This window comes from Cheilinus undulatus, linkage group 14 (assembly GCF_018320785.1).
Source record: "Cheilinus undulatus linkage group 14, ASM1832078v1, whole genome shotgun sequence".
In the NCBI taxonomy this organism is placed as follows: domain Eukaryota; kingdom Metazoa; phylum Chordata; class Actinopteri; order Labriformes; family Labridae; genus Cheilinus; species Cheilinus undulatus.
Genome location: NC_054878.1, coordinates 45,525,571 through 45,550,782, shown reverse-complemented (window position 1 = coordinate 45,550,782; position 25,212 = coordinate 45,525,571). Strand labels below are relative to the sequence as shown.

The 25,212-nt window shown below is 40.1% G+C and overlaps 2 protein-coding genes across 2 annotated transcripts; both read left to right on the top strand.

The window, feature by feature from the left end:
• The first annotated feature begins 233 nt into the window (after window positions 1-233).
• On the top strand, window positions 234-1,046 carry LOC121521373 (claudin-20-like). The gene has a single exon (XM_041805325.1). It carries the CDS (start codon window positions 234-236, stop codon window positions 1,044-1,046), a length of 813 nt encoding a protein of 270 aa, XP_041661259.1.
• Window positions 1,047-8,478: 7,432 nt separating this feature from the next.
• LOC121521189 (interferon-induced protein 44-like) lies at window positions 8,479-23,496 on the top strand. The gene is made up of 9 exons (XM_041804946.1): window positions 8,479-8,562; window positions 9,363-9,375; window positions 9,470-9,502; window positions 9,601-9,634; window positions 9,727-9,922; window positions 16,074-16,217; window positions 16,317-16,488; window positions 21,967-22,067; window positions 23,311-23,496. The coding sequence occupies exons 1-9, from the start codon at window positions 8,479-8,481 to the stop codon at window positions 23,494-23,496; spliced, it is 963 nt and encodes a 320-aa protein (XP_041660880.1).
• The last annotated feature ends 1,716 nt before the right edge of the window (window positions 23,497-25,212 follow it).

The window sequence follows — 25,212 nt, the reverse complement described above, 5'->3', positions numbered from 1 at the left end:
CACCACATCAGCTGCAGAGTAACTAATCACACGCGCCGCCCCGCTGAAAAAGAAATCAGAGAAGTGAGCGAGGAGAAGGAGTCCCATCAGCGGGCTCAGCTGTGCGTCCGTCACGCTCCCACGCTCACTTCACTTCTCATTTCTCCTCTGGTTTCAGCCCGCTGGAGCCTGCGCCGAGGAATTATCAGCTGTCAGGACCTGCCACCAACAGGGGACCCGGGTTGGGCTGAGCCATGCTGTCCGCCGCGATTCAGATCCTGGCGTTCGCCCTGGCTCTCCTGGGCGTCCTTGGCGCCACCGTGGCCACGCTGCTGCCCAACTGGAAGGTGAGCATGAACGTGTGGTCCAGCGTCATGACCCCGATCTCGCAGATGCAGGGCCTGTGGATGGACTGCGTGTGGTACAGCTCAGGTGTCTTCAGCTGCACCATGAAGAACTCGGTGCTGTCGCTGCCGGCGTATCTGCAAACCACGCGGGCCGCTATGGTGCTGTCCTGCCTGGTGGCGGCGTTTGGACTTTGTCTCGCCTCTCTGGGGCTTAAATGCACCCGTTGGGGTGGCAGCCACCGAGCAAAGGGGCACACGGCCATTGCTGCAGGAGGGTGCTTCATCCTGGCCAGCCTCCTCTGCCTCATCCCAGCATCCTGGTTCACCAACGAAGTCATCACTGTGTTTCTGACCACCGACCTGCCGGATAGCAGTAAATATCAGCCCGGAGGAGCGCTGTGTGTGACGTTTATCTCTGCTGGGTTCCTTCTTGCTGGAGGGGTCATTTTCTGCATGTCCTGTCCTGGGAAAAGAACGAGACGACCAGACTACCCTTACCCCCCCGATCCTGACAGACTTGTGATGTACGGAGACGAGCGGCGGAGGCGGGAGCTGCAGACGGCGCACGTGCAGACAAAAACCAGAAAAAACAAGAGTGTCCAGCTTCAGACGGATGAAGTGAAAGCAGAGCAGAACGAGGAGCAGAGAGTCTACTCGTCCCCCTCCAAACTCCCCCAGAAGGACATCAAGGACAGCTACAGCCTCCAGGAGTACGTCTAACACTCACAGCTGGATGGAAATGTGGAGTTTCAGCCCAGGCTTTTGACTCATGAGAAGGGGGAGGGGGGAGGCGAGCTGGGGGAGGTGTGTAAGAGTGGGAATAATTACAAAATTCATTCTTAGAAAGGACGTAAACACAAAGGAACGGAGCTCCACGCATGAACAAAACACTGTAAGTCCTTTAAAAACTGACGTAGCTTTCACACACCAAAGAGCCGAACCTGCTGATTGTTCAATAAAAAAACAGAAAAGCCATGATTTTGCAGCTGCAGATGTCATCTGCCATCTGAGATTAAAATATTGCTGAAGCAGAGCCGGCCCAAAGCTTTCTGCAGCTTTAAGAACCATTGAATCAAATAGAAAAAAAAGCAAAAAACAAGTTTTATGTAGAGTTAGGTCGCCATAATCATCTTTACTTTAATGCTTTTTGATACCATGTGATAAAAAATGATACATTCCCTTTTGTTTTACATATTAAAACTAATGAAAAGTGCCAAATCTTAAAAAAGCACAACTATTTGGAAAGAAAAGTGTATTCAAAATATATTTGCATTATTTTGGTGCCAAATTATTTCCACTGTTTTTGTAATTATTGTGTAGGAGTTTGTCTGCAGAATTTAGTCATTAAAAACAAGAAGAGACAGAATATTGAAAGTCTAGGATTGCTATCATTGTTGCAGTGTCAGAGAGCTTAGATCAGGCTGTAAGTCTGCAGCTTGATCCCACCTGAGCCTTCGTACCTTCTCTCTAAGTCTCTCCATGCTTGACTTTATTTGGCCTTGGTCTGATTTGAACTGGACATTTTTTGATAATTTGACTGCTTTATTAAAGGTTAAACTACATTTCTGAGTTGTAATGGCAGAAATCTGCAGTGAGGATGAGGAGCAGACACACACTGAATGCACTGAATGTGTGGAGTTGTTCAGGGATCATCAGTCTGTTAACAGAGACTACAGTCTGCAGTGTTGTTCACGCACTTCATCAGTAAACTGAGATGAATTAAAACAGTGGTGGGCAACTGGCAGTCTAGGAGCCACATGTGACCCTCTTCCTCACTTAATGTGGGCCACAAGTCAATTTTAAAAAATGTAGAAATTGTAAATGTGAAGAAAACATGAAAAATCTGCCATGACAATGTGAATAATTTTTATAATTAAATTTGATAACCTATGTATTTTGAGTTCTTTGTGAGAAATTAAGAGATATAATTGACTGTAGTTGCTGCTGATAAAAACTGCATCATGAAATGAATTTGTTTAAGAGACTAGATATGTCAGTATTATACCAAAATAACCAGCAGGCATAATGTTCAATGTATTGGAAAGGAGTCATAAATTATGTGTTTAGCTGATTAAAATAAGCATTACTATTTTTATTTGAGTTTAAAAGTCTAAATTTTGGTTGAATGAATTGTGACAAAAGCTATACAATTGTCCCTTTTTTTAAGAAATGGTTGTTACCATTGTTGGACAAATCCTGCAATTTTGGCCCTCTGCCAATGAGAAGTAACAAGTACCATTAACCAGAGTCACCTATATCTGAAATAGAACTACTTTTCAATTGAAGTTTTTGATTATTTTTAACAGATTTTCTTCCTCAGTCCCCACCTTGTCATCATGACAAGGTGAAAAATTTTTTTTAGAAATTTTTGCAAAATTATCCAAAAACAAACAAACAAACAAACAAAAAACACATTAACCTGATTTGACATGATTCTAAAGACTAACCGCCCTCTATAGAAGGCCTAACAGCTGACAATGATATCAGAGCAAAAACCAAGCCATGAGGTCAAAGGAACTGCAGAGCTCAGAGACAGGATTGTTGACAGGCACGGATCTGGAGAATCTTACAAAACACTTCTGCTGCACTGAAGGTTCCTAAGAGAACAGTGGCCTCCAGAATTCTCACATGGAAGAAGTTTGGACCAACCAGGATTCTTCAAGAGCTGGTCATCCAGCCAAACTCAGCAATCAGGGGAGAAGGGTCTAAGTAAAAAGGACACCAAGAACCTGATGGTCACTCTGAGTGAGCTCCAGAGATCCACTGTGGAGATGGGCTAAAGATCAAGAAGGACAACCATCACTGCACCCCACCACTGATCTGGGCCTCATGGAAGAGTGGAGAGTCTTGAGAGACTCCTCAGTGAAAAACGCATGAAAGCCTGTCTGGCTTTCATGTTGAGATTTTTGCAAATTTCAAGTGGACTCTTGGACAAACTTCGTTTTTCTTTCTTCCTTTAAACTTCTTTGATAAACTGCTCAAGCTCTGTCAGGTTAGACAGTGATCAGACATGAACAGCCCTTTTCAAGTCCAGCTAGGAAGTCTCTCTTGGATTGAGGTCTGGGCTTTGACTCGGCCACTCCAGAAGATTCCAGTTGTTGTCTTTGAATCATTTCTGTGTAGCTTTCTCTGAATGCTTCGGCACATTGTCATTGTCAGCCATAGTTCTCTGTCAGATTGAAGAGGGCTGTCCTCCAGGATTTTCCTATATTTTGCTGCATTTTACCCTCTACCTTTACAAGCCTTTCAGGGCCAGCTGCTGAGAAGCATCCCCACAGCATGATGCTGCCACCACTGTGCTCCACAGTGGGGATGGTGTGTTTGTGGTGATGTCAGTGTTTGGTCTGATGAGTCCTTCTGTCTCATCAGACCAAAGAACTTTCTTCCTCTTGACCATTGAGTCTCCCACATGCCTCTTAGTGAACTCTAGTCCAGATTAAATCTGAGTTTTCTTCATCAGTGTCTTTCTCTTTGCCACTCTCCCATAAAGCTCTGACTGGTGAAGAACCCGGCCAACAGTTGTTGTCTGTAGAGTCTCTCCCATCTCAGTCACTGAAGCTTGGAGCTCCTTCAGAGTAGTCATAGGTGTCTTGGTGTCCTCTCTCACTAGTCTCCTTCTTGCACGCCCACTCAGTTTGTGAGGACGGTCTGATCTAGGCAGATTTACACGTGACATATTCCTTCATTTCTTATGATGGATTTAACTGAACTCTGGGGGATGTTCAGAGACTTGGAAATGTTTCTGTCTCCATCCCCTGACTTAGACTTTTCAAAAACCTTTTCTCTGAGTTGCTTGGAGTGTTCTTTTGTCTTCGTGGTGTAATGGTAGCCATGAATACTGACGAACCAGTGACTGGACCTTCCAGACACAAGTGACTTTATACTACAATAACTGAGACATATTCACTGACCTCAGGTGATCCCCATTTCCCTAACAGTGAGACTACTTTCACCAACTGTCTGGGCCTCTGTTGAATTAGGTCAGGATTTTTATTTAATTGGCATTACTTTGTTAAGATCTGTTTTCAATTTGACATTAAAGAGGTTGTTTTGTATTTTCCTTGTCAAAAAGCCAAATTATATTGACCGTGATTGATTTATAAAATCAATTAAAGGGTAAAACATCCAAGGGGGCAAATAGTTTTAATAGGTACTGTACTGTATCTGGTTCAGTTCTTCATGGGTCGATGTTCATGTAAAGGTGTTGAAATGTTGCTTTGCAAGCTTTGCCCTTCTAACTAAGTAACATAACATGCTTGCTATACAACTGACTGTGGGTTACATTTCCTGTTTATAGTTATGTTTCAATGGCCCAGAGCTCAGTGGAAATCTCAAAGCTTCTCTCACAGACCAATCACACTTTCAGATTTGCAGAAATGAACAAAACCTTCAAACTTACACTAAGTAGAAGTAAATTGAAAGCTGTTTTAATCAAATATCAAAATCAAAAGCTTCAGTATTTAAAACTTTATCTTTTATGTCTGCTTTGGGCTGCCTCTGAACTCAGCCATTTTTATCAAGTCTGTATGCTGTCATTGCTTTAAACGCTGCTTATATTCAGTAGAAAAAAATTCCATTAGGAATCAAAACTTGTTATTTTTGAATTCATATCTATTTTAAATATTTAAAAAAATCCAGATCCAAAGCGTCAAAGTGACGGCGTCCGCTCCGTCTTTTCCCAGCGGTTCAGGGGGGAGGCGAGAGGTGCAGCGCAGCGTGGAGAGAGGTAATGATGCTCTTTGCTTTCCCATTATCCTCTCACCACGGTTGAATGCACACTGCACACGCACACACACACACACACACACCTTCAGCTGTATGAAAAGGACATTCAGTCATTTTCAGGATGTAGCTGTAAAGCCTGATGGAGACTCCATTTGGTGGGTGGGTGTCCTCTAACCTGAGGTGAGCCGCCAGTCAAACCTGCCGTTGCTTTATGGGGAAAAAAAGAGACATAAAAACGCTGAGCTGAACGCCCACACTGCTTCTCAGGAAAGCTTCAAACCTGCACAAAAAATTGATCTACAGGAGAAAATAGACTCCATTTGTCAGCGCTGCAGCAACATTTCACTGTCAAAGCTGACAGTGATGCTCTAACGGAAGAAGCAGGACACGTTCAAGACCAGCAGCAAGAAAACAAGACAAACAAGGGCTGCCAAGAGCACTGAATGGGCCCTTGTACCGTCCCGCATGCCGTGGTTTGGTGCACACCAGCCACCAAATCACACAGAAATGTCAACATTCTCTGACTTCTTGTGTCTCTCACACTCAACAAGAAACGAGAGTAATTAGTGAAAGCAACTAAATTGGTGGCCTAACAAAAATAAAAATGCTGGACTTCCTGTTAGTTGGGTCAGAGAGGCTGCTTGGTAGGACCTGGCATGATGAAATGTGCAGTAATGGCTGAATTCTTTAAGTTCTGTAGGGGGCGCCACAGAGCTGTTTTGCCATGCCCACTCACGAAGCCCAAAGGATTCCTTTAATTTCTTGACTGGGCTCATTTCTACCAATCAAAGTGGCAGTGCAATTGTCCAAGCCCTTCATAAATCTACATCCTGTTTAATGGCTTACAATGCATTGTCTGTGATCTGTGAGATTTCTATGATATTAAAGGAGTAAAAATGTTTGAAACAAATTTCAGAGACATTCGAGCCACTTTCTGTGCCATGGTAAGATATCAAACTTTGATAAGCTGCAATGGCCACGCCCTTTAAGTTTTGTGTACAACCTGAATAACGTTTTTCACGAAGGACTCTTCTAGCAGCAAACCAAATTTCAAGAGGATCTGAAAAACTCCTTTGGAGGAGTTAATCCTAGAAAGATCCCTGGAAATGGAAACTGTCCCTCTTTTTTTCCCCAAAAAATAAAAATGGCAGACTTCCTGTTAATTTGGCAGTTAGGGCCCTAGAGGATTTCTTTGTAGGTCCTGGTATAATGAATATGTGTACCAAATATTTTTGTTTTATTGATGAATTTCACATAATGAGGGACAGTAGCTGTTCTATGTTATGGCCTACTATGGTGCCACTGAAAAAGGTAAATAAACTTTTAAACTTCATAATGTGCTCACCAATGGCAGGAGCAAAAAAGAAATTACAACAGTATAAAAACAAACAGCAAATCAACCTCAGACAGGCAAAAACAATCAGTTATTTACACTTCCTGCATGAACTCATAGTTCTCCCATTATCTTGCCTCCCATGGCTGCACTGCACAGTGCTTCCAGGAATGCTTCCAGTTCAAAATGGCGTACACCATCAGTCAGAACAAAGCTCTGCGCAACTGGTATGCAGTGCAGGAGGAGTATGTGGAGTTTGGGGGTAACTCTCCCTATGCCTCAACACTGAAAGTTTAAAAAAATGCTAATAATATATATATATATATATATATATATATAGACATTACGAGAATAAAGTCGTCATATTACAAGAAAAAAATCATACTATTGGGAGCGCAGATGGTCGAGTGGTTTAAGGCACTACCCATGTACGCGGGCGGTCCGGGTTCGAATCCGGCCCATGGCCCTTCACCACATGTCTCTCCCCACTCTCTTCCCTTTTTCCGAGTTCATCCACTGTCCTTCCTCTGTCAAATAAAGGCCCAAAAATAAATCTTAAAAAATCATAATATTCTGAGAAAAAAAGTTGTAATATTATGAGGAAAAAGTCGTAATATTACAAGAATAAAGGTGTGATTTTAGAAGAATAAAGTCGTAATATTACTAGAAAAAAGTCGCAATATTACGAGAATAAAATATTACAAGTAAGACAGTCTGCCGCAGATCTACGACGGAGTATTGTCCTGATTCTGATAATAACTTGATGCTGATGTGCCAAAAGATGAAGTATTTCCTTATTTGTGAAACTGATACTAAAGTATAGCTTCACAGGATGCTTAACATTGCTCATTTTAACGAAGCAGTGCCCCAGCAGGCTTTCTTTCTTGTAATATTTTATTCTTGTTCTAAAGTTGTAATATTACAATTTTTTTCCCCCGTAATATTACAACTTTATTCTCATAATCTTAAATCTTTATTCTCATAATGTAAAAAATAAATCTTTTATTTTTTTTCTCTTCATGTGGCTCTAATACTCTGTCGTACTTATGCCTTATATCAATGAATACGTGAAATTATACCTTATTATTGGATTTAACCACAAAGAGATTCTCTCATTGATGCATAGACACACAGCGTCTATGATCCGCTGTTAGTAATAACAAGTTTCGACTTTTTTTCCTCGTCATTTCGACTTTAATCTCGACATTGTGTTTCAACTTTATTCACGAAATTTCGACTTTATTCTCGAAATTTCAACTTTAGTCTTATCATTTCGACTTTAATCTTGACTTGCCCAAACTTATTCTCTCCATCAAAAATGGCCCTAATCCGCTTCTGTAGTTTGTCATTGTGTTTGTCATGTTTTAATTTTTGCAAATTTTACTGCTGAGGCACAAAACATTTAAGATAGGTTTAAATTTATGTTTTAAAAATGTATTTTATCAGTGATCCTCTTCTGGCTGTGATGGTGAAAGGGTCTAATCTGACACGCCAGATAAACAGCTTCACATATCCACGACATAGGATTATACTGTATTTATTGATTTTGTAACTGTGGGACAGAGTCCAGGACGATTTCTCTATGGGGACATTAAAGTCTATCTTATCTTATCACTGACAGAGTGGTACAACTTTACAACACCATCAAGGATAATACAGCCATTTTACGTGGAGAAAATGTTGCACTGACCACAGATGGGTCGACGTCTCTCACCAAAAAAGCATATGTAACCGTCAACGCACACTTCATTGAAGGAGTGGGAACTGAAGGATTTAATCCTCAAAACAGCAGAAATTCAGAAAAGCCACACAGCTAAAAATATAGCAGAGTACATTGGTAACATACTGTAGAAGTGCAGCGTAAGCACAGAGTTGGTGCTTTCCATCGCTATGGATAAGGCTGCTAATTATATCAACACCGTGGAGAGGCACCTGCAGCCAAAGACTCATTCATGCTGCTTAATATGGCCAGTTACCTTGACCCGCATTTCCATTGGTTAGTTCATTTGATCAACCAACTGCAGGAGGTTCGTGAGAAGGTTAAACGGGAGCTGAAAATTATTGCACTTGGAGGAGAAAAGCACTCTTAGTACCATGGGGGACCTTTTGGGGGACCAGTCCAAGTATCCTTTCCTGCCCCAGCTGGCACACTGTTACCTGTGCATCCCTGGGACCCGGGTCAGGGCAGAGAGGGTTTTCTCCATGGCTGGGACGATAGTGAACAAAAAAATGCTTTGTTCTTGATTTAGAAAACCTGGATTGCCTCATGTTTTCGGCTAACAACCTACAGGGACATCAAGGTACCAACATTTTCTTAAGTGTTTTGTTCTTTAAAAACATGGCGTCATCCAGGCCATAAGTGGAGCAATTTAATTTATTTCTGTCTGACATTTAATTTCTAACTCTTTTGTTCCTTTGAAAGTTGACCAACAGTACTGAAAGACCTGTTAAAGACCTCTAAATTATGCAGGTGGCTTTGCTTGCACTAAAACTGCTATTAAAAAATTAACATCAACTACTCTTTGCTCATTATTTTTTCATTGCAATCTGTAATTTAATGTTGGAGGGTCCTCTAGTGGACAAATGTGTAACTACAATGTGCATAACTGAATATTATGTGCATGTATATTTCATAATGTCTTGGTATTTTTAAGGGATTTTTATCTCTGCATCATCATTTAAGTCTATATTTGAGTCATTTGATTCTTGCTCACTATTAAAAGTGGCTTTAAGTCCTTGAATTTAACAAGACAGTTATGACAAAACATGGACAAAACCAAAAATGCAGCTGGATTTTCTACTAGCATGAACACAGGTGTAAAGGAAGGCACTAAACAGTTAAAAATGTTGGGTAGGGTGGGGTGATTTTCCAACAGATTACATTTGGAAAAACACAAAACAGACCAAAATGAAAGTGAAAGCGAACTATTCTCTGCTTATATAAAGTGATGAGTCAACTCTGAGACTCATTTTTCCAGAGCAACTACTCAGGTAAGAAGTTTCTCTTGTATTCATCCTCAGATGTTTTTATTTCTCCATGTAAAAAGCTGAATTGAGAATTTTACTGCAATTTTTTTATTCTCAGGTATGGGAGGAATACTGTTCAAAGAATCTCCACGTAAGATTGTTTTTAAACTCACTCTTCATTCTTATGGGAAATTATAACTTAATGAATCATTGTGATAAACTTTTGTCTTGTCTGGACATTTTTGTCAGTTCTTGACAGACCATGGAGGGAAATAAAGTGGGGGTAAGTGTATCAATATCAATATTTTCCCCCAAAATGTTCCATTTTGAACGACATCAGGGTTCAAATTATGCTCTGCTTCCTGCCCTAAACAGAGACAAAGCCGGCATTCTGCAGTCTGTGAAGGATCACACTCGCTGTAATGACGACCAGATCATCAGGATTCTTCTTTATGGGCCGTCTGCAGCAGGAAAATCCAGTTTCATCAACTCTGTTCACAGTGTCTTACATGGTCGAATGTACGCACAGGCCTTGACAGACAACCACTTTGGCACAAGTTTCACCAGGAAGGTAAAGTTTTTGATTGTGTTGATAAAAGTGTATAGTCACATTTTCACTCTCTGCAAAATGTAGAAGTTCTCTACCGAGAATTTATCAACATTAGGGATGTGAGTTTTTTTATCTAAAGATAATTCATATCTTGTCTCACAGGAGACAATTTGGTTCCCTGTGTGACTTTAAATGATCAAATCAATCCGATAGGTGGGAATAATACAGTTTTGACAAAAATCTGCAAAAGGGTCTGGCTGCAGCCCTCGAGCAAACCTCTACGCTGGGGCGTTCGGCTGGAGACCTCTACGATGGGGCGTGACATCATTGCCCAAGCCTACGCTTGGGCGTGCAGCGTGTTAACTGTTGTTAGCATGACCTAGCTGTTGTTAGCATGACTACAACGCTGTGCTTATGACACATTAGCATAGCCCCGTACGCTGGGGCAAGCATACGGGGCGTACGCTGGCAAGCCCCAGCGTACAGGGCTATATTTGGGCATGCAGCAACACACCCCAACCCTACGCCCCAGCGTAGTGGTCTACGCTGGACCGTGCAGACGCCGACCCAGCGTACGGGTCTATGCTGGACTGTGCAGTAGCAATCGCCGACCCCTACGCTGGGGCGAAGCCAGGCATGTGTCCGTGCACAGTGGACACACTTTCTGTTTTCCTGGGGCCTGCATGAATGACATTACGCACTTTGCTCTGCAGCTGATTCGCTCTAATGGTTCTGCCACTGCAGTAGTTTCACACTGTGGGATTAATGATGTAAAAAATCAAAAATCAGAGATCCTCAAAGAGGACTTCCTCCAGCTTACAAATAACATGTTGGACACTGGGAAGCAGTGCATCATTTCCGGTCTGCTGCCCCCTCCTTGTTTTGGTGACGTAAAGTTCAGCCGCCTGCCCCAGCTTCACATTTGTTTAAAGGGCCATTGCAGGAGCAAAGACATCCCCTTTGATGATAATTTTATGTCTTTCCTTTATCGACAAGAACTATTTAAACGGGACCGCCTTCCCGAACTACATCGGACCATGTGTATTATCCACAAACATTGAACTGACCTTACAGTCCTGTAGGGCTTTTTTTTAATCATGACTCCCTGCTAATTCTTCCTGTGGCTCCTCTGCCCCAGAATCTTGCCTCTCTAACATTCCAGTGCTGATAACAAATAGATACTTTACTGGAAATAGGAAGCACCATAAAACTGAGAGGAGCCCTTGTCTTATTAAGTTGGCTACTAAAACTGCTGAACCCAGAATCAGGGATGTTAAGTTAGCCCTTTTGAATGTTCAATCCTTATCTAAAAATACTTTTATTTTAAATGATTTTATTTTTTCTGAAAAGTTAGGCTTGATGTTTCTCACTGAGACTTGGTCCAAATTAGGTGATCATGGCCTTTTTCTAGAAACATGCCCCCCTGATTATGATTTCATAAGCTCACCAAGGCCTCATGGTAGGGGTGGTGGTCTTGGTGTTGTCTTTAAAAAATCATGTAGCTGCAAACCATTACAATCTAGCCTAATGTTTTCTCCTCCTTTGAGGTTCTTGTTTTTAAAACGTCATGCATCCATCCTGTCACTTGTATCATCATTTATCAGCCTCACAAATCAAACAGTTTCTTTCTGAATTGTCAGAGTTTTTAGCCTCTGTCGTACTTAGTCATGACAAAGTCTTGATTGTAGGAGATTTTAACATTCATGTTGATGTCAAATCTGACAGGTTTGCATCAGAGTTTTTAAATATCATGGAGTCTTTTAATTCACACAGCATGTGTCTAACCCTACACATAAATGTGGCCATACTGTAGATTTAGTTTTTACCTTGGGGTTAGGTTTATATTCATTGGTTTTAAAAGACATTTTTATTTCAGATCATCTCTGTTTAATTTTTAACTTGAATTTTATGAGAATAACAATACTCAACAGATGAAAATTTGCTCTTGCATCTTTAATGACACTAGTGCTTCAAGATTTTCTTCATTATTTGGGAAATCATGCTGTTCATTGGATTTGCTTTCAGACATTAATGGTCAAATGAAGAGTAAATGATTTATGTACCACAGTCTTGAATGTTGTTGCTCCAGTTAAACAAATATCAAAAACTAAATGTTCAATTCTATCACCCTGGATTGATGATTGTATACGCAGGGTTTTTCCTGCATAGAGAATTTGGTGGCGCCCGCCACCGGCAATTTCCTTACCGCCACCGGCTCAAGGCTCAGTTTTTTCAGTTTTTTCAATCGTTTATTCCACCAAGCGTTTTCCTGTCGGGATCTGTCATTTCAGTCACATGTAACTGCAGTTGCACGCAACCACCAGTAGTGGCAGTGGCGCTGTGTCAAAATTAGCACCAGCCGACCTGTCAAAGCATCTTGGTGGTGATATGGATCGGTTTACTGATCTTGACGTCAGTGGTCCTAGTGCATCGGTTCATGGAGCCCTGGATCGGTAATAATGCGACACAAACCGGTCTTTGGACCGGTTTTAACGTTAGGGATCGGTTCATTTAGGCTCTGCAGCTTGTTTTCACAGCCCGTTCTGCCATGCTCTGGCTCAGCGACTGTAATCTCACACAACCCACGATGACCTTTTTACCTTAAAACGAGAGTTCCGTTCGCCGTAGGTACTCACTAGGTAGACGGATGTGTTTCACTGGTTGTTGCCAAAACCTCCTTCAGTTCCAGTTCTGCTCCTCAGGAAAAAGTAATGTGGACTTTATATAAAGGATGAATAACTTTTCAAATGTCTGCCCGTCTGTACGCTTTGGAGAAAAAGCGTTTAAGAATTACGGCAGCTCCTAAGTTTCACCTGTTGAGACGGCGGAGCTAAAGTTTAGCTAAGATGCTAACACCAAACGCAGCACAACAGACCCAAACAAACACTTTTCTGAGTTAAAACTCGGAGAAGTCTAAAGTTATCACAACAGCCCCTTAATTCACAGGGTTTAGAAACATAACGTGTTGTGAGGAGTGGTTGATTTGGGGACATAATCAATACATCTGAGCCCACTGATATGATATTAAACGGACTTCACTGAGCTGAGATCAGCTGTTCTCCAGTGAATTAATTCAAGAATGAAAATCAAGAACAATCAGATACACAGAGAAAGGAAATAACCATGTTTTTGCAACATGTGGACTGAAAACTCACATTAAGAGGAATTATGAAAGGAAAAAAATGTACAGAAGTCTGTTTTAATTTGACTGTTTTTAATATTATTTTAACCCCTTGTTCTCCTGTACTAGCAGACCCACAGAGCTCTGTCTGTCCAAATCTCCTTGAGACTTTAAATTTGTTTTAATTTGTGCTTCTTGGGAAAACTTGATATTTAGTTTGTACTGTTATTGGGATTAATAATGCTAAAGAAGTTACAAGTACAGAAGGACAAACATGTACCAGTAAAACTCAGTTTTATATTTATCTCTCAATTGAATGTCAAAGTAAGACACCTGGGCACCTGGGTGTGCCTCTCTACTATATCCTGCTCTCAGCATTGCAGCTGCAACAGCCCTAACAGCACCAGTACAGACAGCAGATGTTGAGAGGCTGTTTTCTGCACTCAAGATTGTAAGATATGATTGAGAACACTATCACAATTCATGTCTACACCAGAATATTGCAAAGTTTATAATGCATGAACTTTTTTTTACAGACAGACTTAAGGAGAGGCACCTGGATGTATGCTGTAATGTGGCCATTGATGGTCCAAACCAGAAGTCTTTGAATAAAAAGACTGTCTCAGGAGGTTCTACAAAATGTAACCAAGACGGGCAAAATGTTCTGCCACTGGCTGTACCTTGTGCAAGTAAATGGTGGTTAAGCTGCCATGTAACCAAACTAAAATGTTAAACAAAGCACATAAAAATAAATGAATATGCTTTAAAATAATACTTGTCTTTTTTTGTTTAATTCATGTAATTACAACTCCTAAAATAGACCGCTGGTAAAACACTTGTTTGAGCCAGTTGAAGGCACAGTACATGTGCACCTGTGAGCCCACGATCAGGTACCACCACCACCTCATTTTAAGCCAGGAAAAAGCCTGTATACGTAACAGAAAAAGGGAATGTAGAAAAGCTGAAAGACTGTGGAAGAAACCTAAACTCAAGATACATTATGATCACATGAAATTTTTGTTGCTATCTTTCAACAATGAGATTAAAGATGCAAAAGCAAAATATTTTTCAATGCTCATTTCATCGAATCAACACAATGCTAGGTTTTTGTTTAAAACTATCGATCATTTAGTTAACCCAGCCCCTCCTAAAGTCCCTATCAACTCCAATGTGGACTTGAAAAGTTTTTAAACTTTCACAAATAAGACTGAGGATATTAGAGCAACCATTCAACCTCCCACCACCTTTGCCAGCCCACCATGCCTTCAGAAGAACATTCTTAATAGCTTTAGAGAAATGACTCTCCAAGAACTATTTGACACCACTTCTCAAATGACAACATCTTCCTGTTCACTTGATATCTTACCAACTAAATTTTTATTAAAAATGTTAAATAATGTAGCACCTTTTATTCTTTCAATTATTAATGGCTCACTTTCATCTGGGTGCGTCCCTGATTATTTTAAGTCTGCTTGCATCCAACCTCTTCTTAAAAAACCTGGTTCTGATCCTTCTGTCCACAACAAATATAGACCCATTTCCAAGCTTCCTTTTTTTAGCAAAAATCCTTGAGAAAGTGGTCTCTACCCAGCTGTCACAAATCATATCTGTTAACAATATTATGGATAAATTTCAGTCTGGCTTCAGACAACACCACAGCACGGAAACTGCTCTGGTTAGAGTAGTTAATGACATTTTGATGAAGGCTGATACAGGTGAATGCTCTGTACTTGTCCTTCTTGATCTGATCACGGCATTTCATACAGTGGACCATACCATGCTTATTGAGCTGCTTAGGTCTTGATTTGGTGTCTCTGGCACTGCCTTACAGTGGTTTTAATCATATTTGTCCAATAGAAAGTGTGTTGTGTCTGTAAATGGTTTTAATTCTACAGTTTCTCCCTATGGTGTACCCCAGGGTTCCATCCTTGGGCCAGTCTTGTTTTCTCTTTATTTACTCCCCCTGGGCAACATAATTAAGAGCCATGGTATCTCCAATTATTGTTATGCAGATGATACCCAAATGTATCTGTCCTGTAAACCATCTAATCCATCAAACATTGTTTCTCTTAAAAATTGTCTTGTTGCAGTTAAAGATTAGATGGCTGAAAACTTTCTCCAGTTAAACACATCAAAAACAGAGATTTTTATTTTAGGCCCAGAGCATGTGTTTAATGAAATCTGTCCTGCTCTTGGAGAACTTGCAGATAACCTGGTACCTACAGTAAAGAGCCTTGGTGTTATTTTAAATGGTAACCTTAGCCTGGAGCCTCATGTGAAAATGCTTTCACAATCATGTTTTTATCAACTCAGAACCATTTCCAAAATTCACTGTTTTATCAGTTTTAATGACCTAGAAAAGGTTATTCATGCTTTTATCACACCTCGGTTGGATTATCATAATGCCCTTTTTAATTGTCTTAATCAGAACTTGCTCTCACAGCTTCAGTGCATTCAAAATGCAGCTGCTAGACTTATAACCAGATCAAGAAAGCATGATCACATCACCCCTATTTTATCCTCACCTCACTGGCTCCCTGTGCGTTTTAGAGTTGATTTTAAAATATTTATCTTGACTTTTAAAGCCCTACATGCGCTTTCCTGAAGGTGGAACTTAAGACTCATGCTTTGGTGTAAAGACAGCTCATCACTGCAGTATGTACCAACAACTAACAGTCTCCAGCTTTTTAAAAAGAAAATCACCATTAAGCAGACCTGCGTCTGTCTCCTCTCTCATCACTGCTGGCTGTGTCTGACCTCTTCACCCCCAGGCACGTAAACATCCATGCCGGAGGACTACAGGGCCAAGTTGTGGTCAAACTTAGTCATATGATTAAATTGCATTATTATTTTTTTTTTACACATTAAGGTTTCAAGATTAATCAAATGCGTTAACGCGTTGATGTCAACAGCCCTAAATTTTACTGATCCAGAGGTCCATGGACTGATGCACTCAGATCTTTGACAATAAGATCAGGTATCAGTTCAGATCAGTTTACCTTTACACCACTCATTAACATCAACTGTACTGTTTCTGTTTGTCCTTTACAGTACAGAACCTATAGGATCCAAAAACAAGACGGGTCCTTTTACCCATTTGTCTTCAATGACATCATGGGCCTGGGCAAAACTGATGGAGTCCTTGTGGATGATGTCAAAAAGGTTTTGAAGGGGCACGTGAAGGATGGTTACAGGGTGGAGTATCTGGAACCTTCTCTGTTTTTATCTCTCAAAGCTTCTTGTTGTACTGATGAACATTTATGTTATCCATCCGATTTAAAATGTGTTTTCCAGTTCAAGACTGATACTGAGATGGCAGATGATGATCCGTTCTACATCCAAAATCCAACCAACAATGACAAAGTGCACGTTCTGGTTTGTGTGTTTGATGCTGACAAGGTATCTCTAATGGAACCAGATATTCTGCAGAAGATCAGGAACATCAGAGCAGCAGCGAGTGAGCTGGGTAAGAATAGAAATGTCATTAATTTTCAGTGTTTTCCTTGGAGCTGTCACATTTTGATCATAATGCATACCCGAGTTAAGCTAGCTTAGTGGGGCAGCAGCTGGATGCTAGTCACCATTTAGGGTGTTTCTACTGAACGATCTAGTTCAGTTTGGAATGGCACGGCACGTATTTTTTTCTGTTTGAATATATATAAAGTTGGGGAGGATCCCAAAAAAATGCCCTTTTTTTTTTTGCACCCTTCCATATCCAATCTTACCCAAAGGTGGAGCTACACATACAACAAGGGTTTGCACTGACGTCACTTACAGTGCACAACACATCTGCTTAGGAGGGCTGCAAAACACATCTGACTGCTCTATGAGGAGTGGGAGAAAACTGGAGAGAAACTGAGTAGTACCTGCTTAAATTGATAGACTGATAGACAAATCAATTCTAGACTTTTAAAAGATAAAATGCTTGAGATGTTCTAAACATTTAGCCCATGACAGAGTCAGTCTTTAATTTATGAACTGGTGCTGGTAAAGCATCGAGTACTCAATGCCCAATCCAAAAATATGATTGTGTTCATTTTCTGCCCTTTAGAAACCCACAAATCAATAATAAGGAGACTGTTCTTCAATTTAGGCCCCATCCACACAGAGACGAAAACGATATACTAGTGCATCTCAAAAAATTAGAAAATCATGAAAAAGTTCAATATTTTTTGTCACTCTTCAGAAAGTGAAACCCATATATTATATAGACTTAATACACATATAATTAAATATTTCAAGTCTTTATTAAGTGAAATTTTGATGATTATGGCTTACAGATAAGAAAACCCAAAATTCAGTGTCTCTGAAAATTAGAATATTGTGAAAAAGTTCAATACTGGAAAGTCATGGTGTCACATCCCAATCAGCTATTCAACTCAAAACACCTGCAAAGGTTTCCTGAGCCTTTAAATGGCCTCTCAGTCTGGGTCAGTAGGCTACACAATCATGGGGAGGACTGTAGACTTGACAGATGTCCAGAAGACATTGACACCCTCCACAAGGAGGGTAAGCCACTAAAGGTCATTGCTAAAGAAGCTGCTTGTTCACAGAGTGCTGTATCCAAGCAGATTCATAGAAAGTTGAGCGGAAGGAAAAAGTGTGGTAGGGAAAGGTGCACCAGCATAAGGAAGAACCGCAGCCTCACAGGAGTGGACTGAGGCTGGACTGAGGCACACACCAATAGACATGGACTACAAATGTGGCATTCCTCGTGTCAAGCCACTCCTGAACCAGAGACATCAGAAGCGTCTTACCTGGGCTGTGGAGAAAAAGGACTGGACTGTTGCTCAGTTGTCCAAAGTCCTCTTTTCAGATAAAAGTAAATTTTGCTGTCATTTGGAAATCAAGGTCCCAGAGTCTGGATGAAGAGTGGAGAGGCACAAAATCCACGTTGCGTGAAGTCCAGTGTGAAGTTTCTACAGTCAGTGATGATTTGGGCTGCCATGGCATCTGCTGGTGTTGGTCCACTGTGTTTTCTGAAGTCCACAGTCAACGCAGCCATCTACCAGGACATTTTAGAGCACCTCATGCTTCCTTCTGCTGACAAGCTTTATGGAGATGCTGAATTCATTTTCCAGCAGGACTTGGCATCTGCCCACACTGACAAAGGTACCAAAAGCTGGTTCAGTGACCATGGTGTTACTGTGCTTGATTGGCCAGCAAACTGGCCTGACCTGAACCCCATAGAGAATCTATGGGGGATTGTCAAGAGGAAGATGAAAGACACCTTCCATTACACCTGAGCAGTGCCACAGGCTGATTGCCTCCATGCCATGCCACATTGATGCAGTAATTCATGCAAAAAGGAGGCCCAACCAAGTACTGAAGGCATAGAAATGAACAGACCAGGGTAGCCGCAGGGTAGTAGATGAAATTAGCTCAAATTAAGGCCATTGAAAGGTAGTAAAAGGTAACAAATGCAATTTGACTTGGTAGTAAATTTTTTACCACCCCTTCAATATATTATGACTTTTGCATTGATGCTGAATTTTTGTTTTAAGTTTGTTTAACTGAAAAAAATCTAAAATAAAATATACGTGTAAGCAGGACGGCGGGACCTGGGTCAGTGTGGATAGCCTCGACTGGTTCTACTGCACGATCTGTTGTGCACATGCGTGGTGTCAGAATAGTATCACAATGGGAAAATGTAAGTTTTCACAACTTTGGCCCAATAACCTGGTTTAAGACTGGCTTAAGCCGGTCAGGGGTAATGACCGGGAAGCTTTTTGTAAAGTGTGCAAAAAAAACAAAACATAAATGTAGGGCCCTATGATTTCAGCGTTAACGGAATCGCGGACAGAATCGCGGAATTGGTCAATAAAAACTGAATTTACAATTTAACACAGAAATTGCGGAAATTGAATGAATTTGACTAAAATTCTGTTTTTGTTTTCTTGTTTTGTTTTTTGTTTAGAAAGAGGAACCTCTATCTGAGGAATATGTTCCCAGGGGAATACTAAAGCAGGGCACAACTTGTCCCTCACTCAAAAACACTCATCCCGCCCCCTCTTAAACAATAACAGCATGTCAAAGCGGCTTCACAAAACACCAGCAAACATCACGTAGCCCCATACGGGCCAGTACCGTGAAACCTAATGTTGCACCTTCAAAAAAACTCATTCGTGCTTCGAGTTATTTTACCTCACCACACCACCTGAGCTACGAGCAAAGTGTTGCATGTTGGTAGCAAAAAATATTGCAGAGTTAGTAAAAAGGTAGTAAAAGGTAGTAAATTCAACTCTAGGATTCCTGTATAAACCCTGCATAGTGCATACTTTTCAGAGGCCTGACATTTCTGTTTAAAATATCCTTTTTTTATTGATCTTATGTAATAGTCAAATTTCCTGAGACACTGAATTTTTTGTTTTCTTATCTGTAAGCTATAATCGTCAAAATTTCAAGAAATAAAGGCTTGAAAGATTTCACTCTATTTTGTAACAAGTCTATATAATACATGGGTTTCACTTTCAGAAAAGAGTGACTAAAAATACTTAACTTTATAATGATATTCAAATTTTTTGAGATGCACCTGTATTGCCGTTTTGTTTTGAAAAAGTTTCCCGTAAAGATGGGATTTGTTTCAGGAAATATCTGCATCTATCGAAGCACAGAACCACTGAAAACTTCTGAAAATGCTGTAGTGCATATACCAAGCCTGTAAGTGGTGCTGTAAAGCTGCCCTGAAATGCACCAAAAGAGATAAAAAAAAAAATAAAAAAAAAACTCAGAAAACTGCCACAAACTTTCTTCTAGTTGCCATTCTGGTTGTTCTCCGCGTTGGATTTAAGAACATATGGTGTGTGTGTTTCGCGGTGGTGGTAAAGGAGCATCAGATTTTGCTGTAAAAGCCATAACAAGCTCTGTAGCTTCTGCAGCATGAACACAACCCTGTATTCCACCATTGACGAGAGGGCTACATTATGTGTAACATAATCATTTCAAGAAAGATGCGGCTGGCCGTCCACAAAGAGACGAAACGGTAGTTGTTTACTCTGGGATCCGGTTTAAAAAAGTATCGTTTACAGTCTCCCAAAACGCTGTTTCCGTGTGGATGAAACGCTGATACGACAACAAACTTTTGCAGACAATCCTGAATTCGTCTCCGTGTGGACGGGGCCTTAGATGCAGGAAAACCCTCTCCTTTTGGTGTTAAGTGTGAATTATTGATTGTTTACTGATCACAGATAGAGAAAGGGAGGGAGAGAGAGAGTGTGAAAGCTTGCAGCGCTGTCTGTCAACAGTTTGATTTTTGCTTTGAAATGATGTAAACTCATTCAGACCAGACAGTGTAGAGAGAGATCAAGGAGGGTTCAAAACAGTACATCAGCTCTAAACACGCCCTCAAATGGGTAGCTCAGTTGTAGTGGAAAAGCTGCTGCACTGGGCTGCCGTGCAGAGTCAAGCCGAGCCGCATTATGTAATGGAAAAGACCCATACGGTGATCTATACTGTTTCCTGGATACTGATATGTTGTCACAAATCAGGTTTCCTGGTGTTTATGTGGACCTGGTTTTAAGTACATGAAGCAGAGTCTGAAGGCTCACATCAGCCTGGTTCATCAGTGATGGATGTGAAAGTGAATTTATGGAGAATTTTTGTGAGTGAAAAACTTTACATCAGCTGATTCTCTGTTTTGTAGCTAGTTATTATTCATCTACTTCATTAGGTAACCTGAGAAAAGATCACTCTGGGGTTGTTAAATCTGTTTGTAAAACTGTAGCCTATTTGATAATGGGATCAAGGTAACCTGGATTTCTTACTGGATATCATTTGATTTTAGTACCATTCAAACTTTTAGTTTATTTCATTGTGACAAATCCACACGGTACAGCTCTAAACTTTTATGCTGTGTTGTTAAAGCATCAGATGTGTTCACTTCATGACGTGTTCACAGAGGTAAGTTGAGTATTTATTCAAACAGAAATCAGGTAAATTCACAAAGGTTACTTTATTTAATCTGTGATAAATATTGATTGAATTGACAGCTTTTTTAGTCGTTCCCTGCTAGCTGTGTTAATCAGATCTTGCCGGACTATTCATACAGCTATAAAAAACTTCTGTCATCAGATGCCTCGTCACTTTAAATATATTTTTTCCATAAAATTGATTTGCTGAAATTTAAGGTCTTAATTGTCCTTCAAAGGTAAGAGGAAGAAGACTAGAGTTGACTTCAGGGCTGGATAGCTCAGTGGGTTACACCACTGACTTTGGTCCAGGAGATCTATGGCTCTGCCCTTCAGCAAAGTCCTTAACACCTGCCTACCTGTACGTCGCTTTGGATAAAAGAGTCTGCTAAATGACATTGTAACATATTCATCACAAACTGAATGCTTTTGATATCTACAGTAATAGCCCTGCTTCATTTTGTGTCTTTATTGACATACCATTGCAGCTCCAAACATCTCTGTACACGTATTCCATCAGCTGAGGATCTGTACTGATCATGATTTATGTGGTTACGATGTAGTTATTATAAAAGATGCCGCAAAGCTGAAATAAAGCTGTTTGATGCCGAACATTTTTATTTCCTTTAATGTACTCTGATCACTCTAAAGCACCAATGTGTACTCTTTTTCTGCAACCTTTCATGATAATCCAGTGTTTTGGCTTCTTTTGCCCATGAAAGATTTTTATCTTGAATCTAATTTACCAAATGTGGGGTAATAAGGTATTTCTGCTCTTTTAAAGTCCTTCATACTTTACATAAGGGCCTATTAATGTGGCATTTTATTAATTTGTAATTTTGCAGTACATTTTGAGGTTTTAATGAGGATCAATCAGTGGCATGTGATGTTACAGTGATTAATTTACATGATTTTTGATCTATTGCCATCTTGATTTTGACAAATGGAGAGCTTAGGACAACATTTTAATTAAACTGCTGTTCTGTTTTTGTAATTTTGAAGTGTGACTCAGTAGTTTTCTGTCTTTTCTTTTTCAGAGATTCCTCAAGTTGTTGTTCTAACCAAGATTGATGAGGCCTGTCCTGAAATCAAAAAAGATATAAAGTGTGTCTACAAAGACAAAGCCCTGGAAAAGAAGGTATGTTTGAAAAGGAATAAAAAATATTTTCACCCAAGGAATCATAGAGGGGTTCTTTGTTAAAAGTCCATAAATACCCAATCAAAGGGGTTTATATTTATCCCCAGCATCCATTTCCAGTGGGTTCTGGCGTTAACAAGGGTTGTCCCTGGTTAACATTTCTGTTTGAGATTTTCATGATCAGGATCCCAAGGGACAGGGGTCTGGAAGTTGAGGGGCCACAAAAAAATGAATCTTTACCATTTTGTTGGCTTTATCAGCTGAGTTTGTTGTTACGTGGAGCATTAAGAATGCCAGCCAACGTAACAATAGCCTGAGACTATCCAAAACTCAAAACGACCAAAGTGAGAGCAGTGCTCTAAACCTCTGTACAAAGTCATATGCATTTGTTCTGCCAAGGCTGTCCCTTGTCTCTGATTCTATTTGGCACTGTCATGGACAGGATCTAAAGGCCAGCTGGGGGAAGGAGGGTTTTAGGCTTGGGGACATCAAAGCATAACCTATGCTTGATGATGATGTGATTCTTTTGGCCTCTAAAGCCCTGGACCTCCAGCAGGCACTAGGGTGGTTTACAGCCAGATGCAAAATGGTTGGAATAAAGGTCCGCTCGTTCTTTCTCCGCAGGAAAAGATGGAATACGTTCAAGTGCCTTGTAGTCTTGTCCATGGTGAGGGAAAAATGGAGTGTGACATGGATTTTGACTTAATGTTTTTGAGCAATTCATTTAATATAAATTAAAGATTTCATGTGACTTTAATCTCATCGTAAAAAACGTTTTGAGCATTTTTTCAAAAGATTACTTTCGGGGTTTGTTGCCTTTATGAGACAGGACAGCTGAAGAGAGATAGAAAGTTTGGAGAGAGAGTGGAAGGAGACATGCACCAAACAGCATCTGGACCAGGATTTGAACCTGCGGCCAGTGCACTGAGGACACTAGCCTCCATAAATGATTGCTTGCTCGACCAAATGAGCTAAAAAAGCATTTGAATTTTTCAGTGACATCTCTGATGTCTGCTACCCATGCCACATGGTGGCAGTAGTGCATCTGAAAGACTTCTGCCAAGTTAAGGTTACTGTGATGAAAGGCTTCGTCTCTCTGCCTATCACTGGCAATTTCTGTCATGTGTTAACATTAAGCTAATCTCTTGATACCTATTCCTAATCTGATGTGGGATAGTAGAACAAGGTACAAAGATTTTCCTGAATCCTGATGTATTGTAAAATTGTTCTTATTTTTTAACAGATTGACAAGTTCAGTGCAGACACAGGAATCCCATGGAACTATATCTTCCCAGTGAAGAACTACGCTAGGGAAATCGACCTCAATGATGACATTGACTGTCTGATCCTGAGCGTGCTGAGAAACTTGATCAACTTTGGAGAAGACTGCATCGGCTTTCGTGCAAATCAGTCCATCAGTGATGACTGATATGAATTAACAGCATTTAAATATTTCATATAAATCATCTCAAAATTGTTGTTTAGGGAATTTCTCTGAGAAATCTTGGTTAGATGTATGTGTTTTCAAACTGCTGAATTGTTCCTGACTTGATGAATATCATGAGTTTTTACATTGAAAGTCTGAGCCTGTTTTTTCCTAATTAGCATAAAGAAACACCTTTGTCATGCCCATATAAGGTCATGAGACTGCAGGGCAATGTGCAAACACAGAAGGGATATAGTGCTGCTCCAAATGAAACCAAACAGGATGATTTCATGATAGATTTAGCACCAGGAGTGGGTAATAAATACATGCTACATAAACATATATGAGATATTACTCACCCAGCTTTATGCTGGAGACACAGTTTTATATTGCTTTGCCAACACTGCACATTCAGCCATTCAGACCCTACAGCAAACATTTAATCAATTACAACATGCTAATCTAATTAGTTAGATTAGCATGTTGATTAATTATTATTATTTAATCTCAAACTAGTTCTTATTCCTAACGTCAAAATACATGTAACATGTAATACATAACCCTGTGTATTTATCTGTTTTCTTACTGACAGATGAGAACAGTTTTTGTTACCATGGGGGCTCCTCCAGGTAGGAACATGAAACATTAACACTCTGTTAATAATTAAAAAAAAAAAAAAACAGAAAAAATACTGCTTGTGAAGACAGTATGAATTTATTCAGACTTGTGTATATACTTTAATTTTAGTGGTGCTACTGTGCTAATTATGTAAACAAACATTTTGACAGGAAGATTTAATCATGCACTTTTTCATGACTTAAACTGAGACCACACTGTAAATTCTCTAGGACATGGTACATTCTCATTCTGACCAGGGTGGAGCTGGTGATAGCCAGGGCTACCCTGAAATCTGACTGACCTCCTTAAAACCCTTGAAAAGACTGCCTATTTGCCTTGTCAGCTATTAGCTAGCAATTTAAGCGAATCCAATCACTGAGCACACTTTTACCTAATTTACACTGGATTTACTGACTTCAGTATCATAAAGGTGAGGTATAAAAGTGGACCCACCATCTCTAGAATTTTCTGTATGTGGCCCTCAGAGGAAAATAGTTTGGACACCCCTAGGTTAGATCAAAAACTCACTTTCAAATTTAAATTGACTCTCTGATCACTAAATTTAGACAAAAAAATGGATCTCTTTACAGGAACATAACTAACATCCTATACTCAGTAGGAAATGTTTCATTGAAGCTGTCTTTTCATCTGTTTTAGATTATGGTGTTGTTTATAGAAATACCTCTGGACTGCATTTATCACTCAGCCCTCAGATTCATTACTGGTGATGATAACACCTATGGCTAATGCAACAGCTCTTTGTAAAATAAGAAGCAAATTTATGACAAATAAGTTTTGAATCAACTCCAGATTAATATTTTTTCCAAGTTTTTGTTTAAATAAAGATCTTTGATTTGAAAACCTGCATTTTTACATTTAATAAACCATCCTGGAGCCACATCTGACATTTGTGACAAAATAATCAGCTTGATTTAAAATCTAGTCAGGTCATCCTTGAGTTAGAGTGGATATTTTTACAAAGTCTGACAAAAAAGAGGAAAAGGTATCATATTCAGAAGCAAAGGATGAACCTCAGACCCAATGACCCTCCAAATCCAAAGACATCATCCTCAAGTCAGGATGAACATTTGTGCAAAGTTT

Excerpts from the sequence above, each read along its gene's own strand:
- LOC121521373 (XM_041805325.1), top strand. The coding sequence starts at position 234 with ATGCTGTCCGCCGCGATTCAGATCCTGGCGTTCGCCCTGGCTCTCCTG.
- LOC121521189 (XM_041804946.1), top strand. The coding sequence starts at position 8,479 with ATGGGGGACCTTTTGGGGGACCAGTCCAAGTATCCTTTCCTGCCCCAG. Across the intron at positions 9,635-9,726 it reads TGGAGGGAAATAAAGTGGGG|AGACAAAGCCGGCATTCTGC; the intron begins GTAAGTGTATCA and ends TGCCCTAAACAG. Across the intron at positions 22,068-23,310 it reads ACAAAGCCCTGGAAAAGAAG|ATTGACAAGTTCAGTGCAGA; the intron begins GTATGTTTGAAA and ends ATTTTTTAACAG.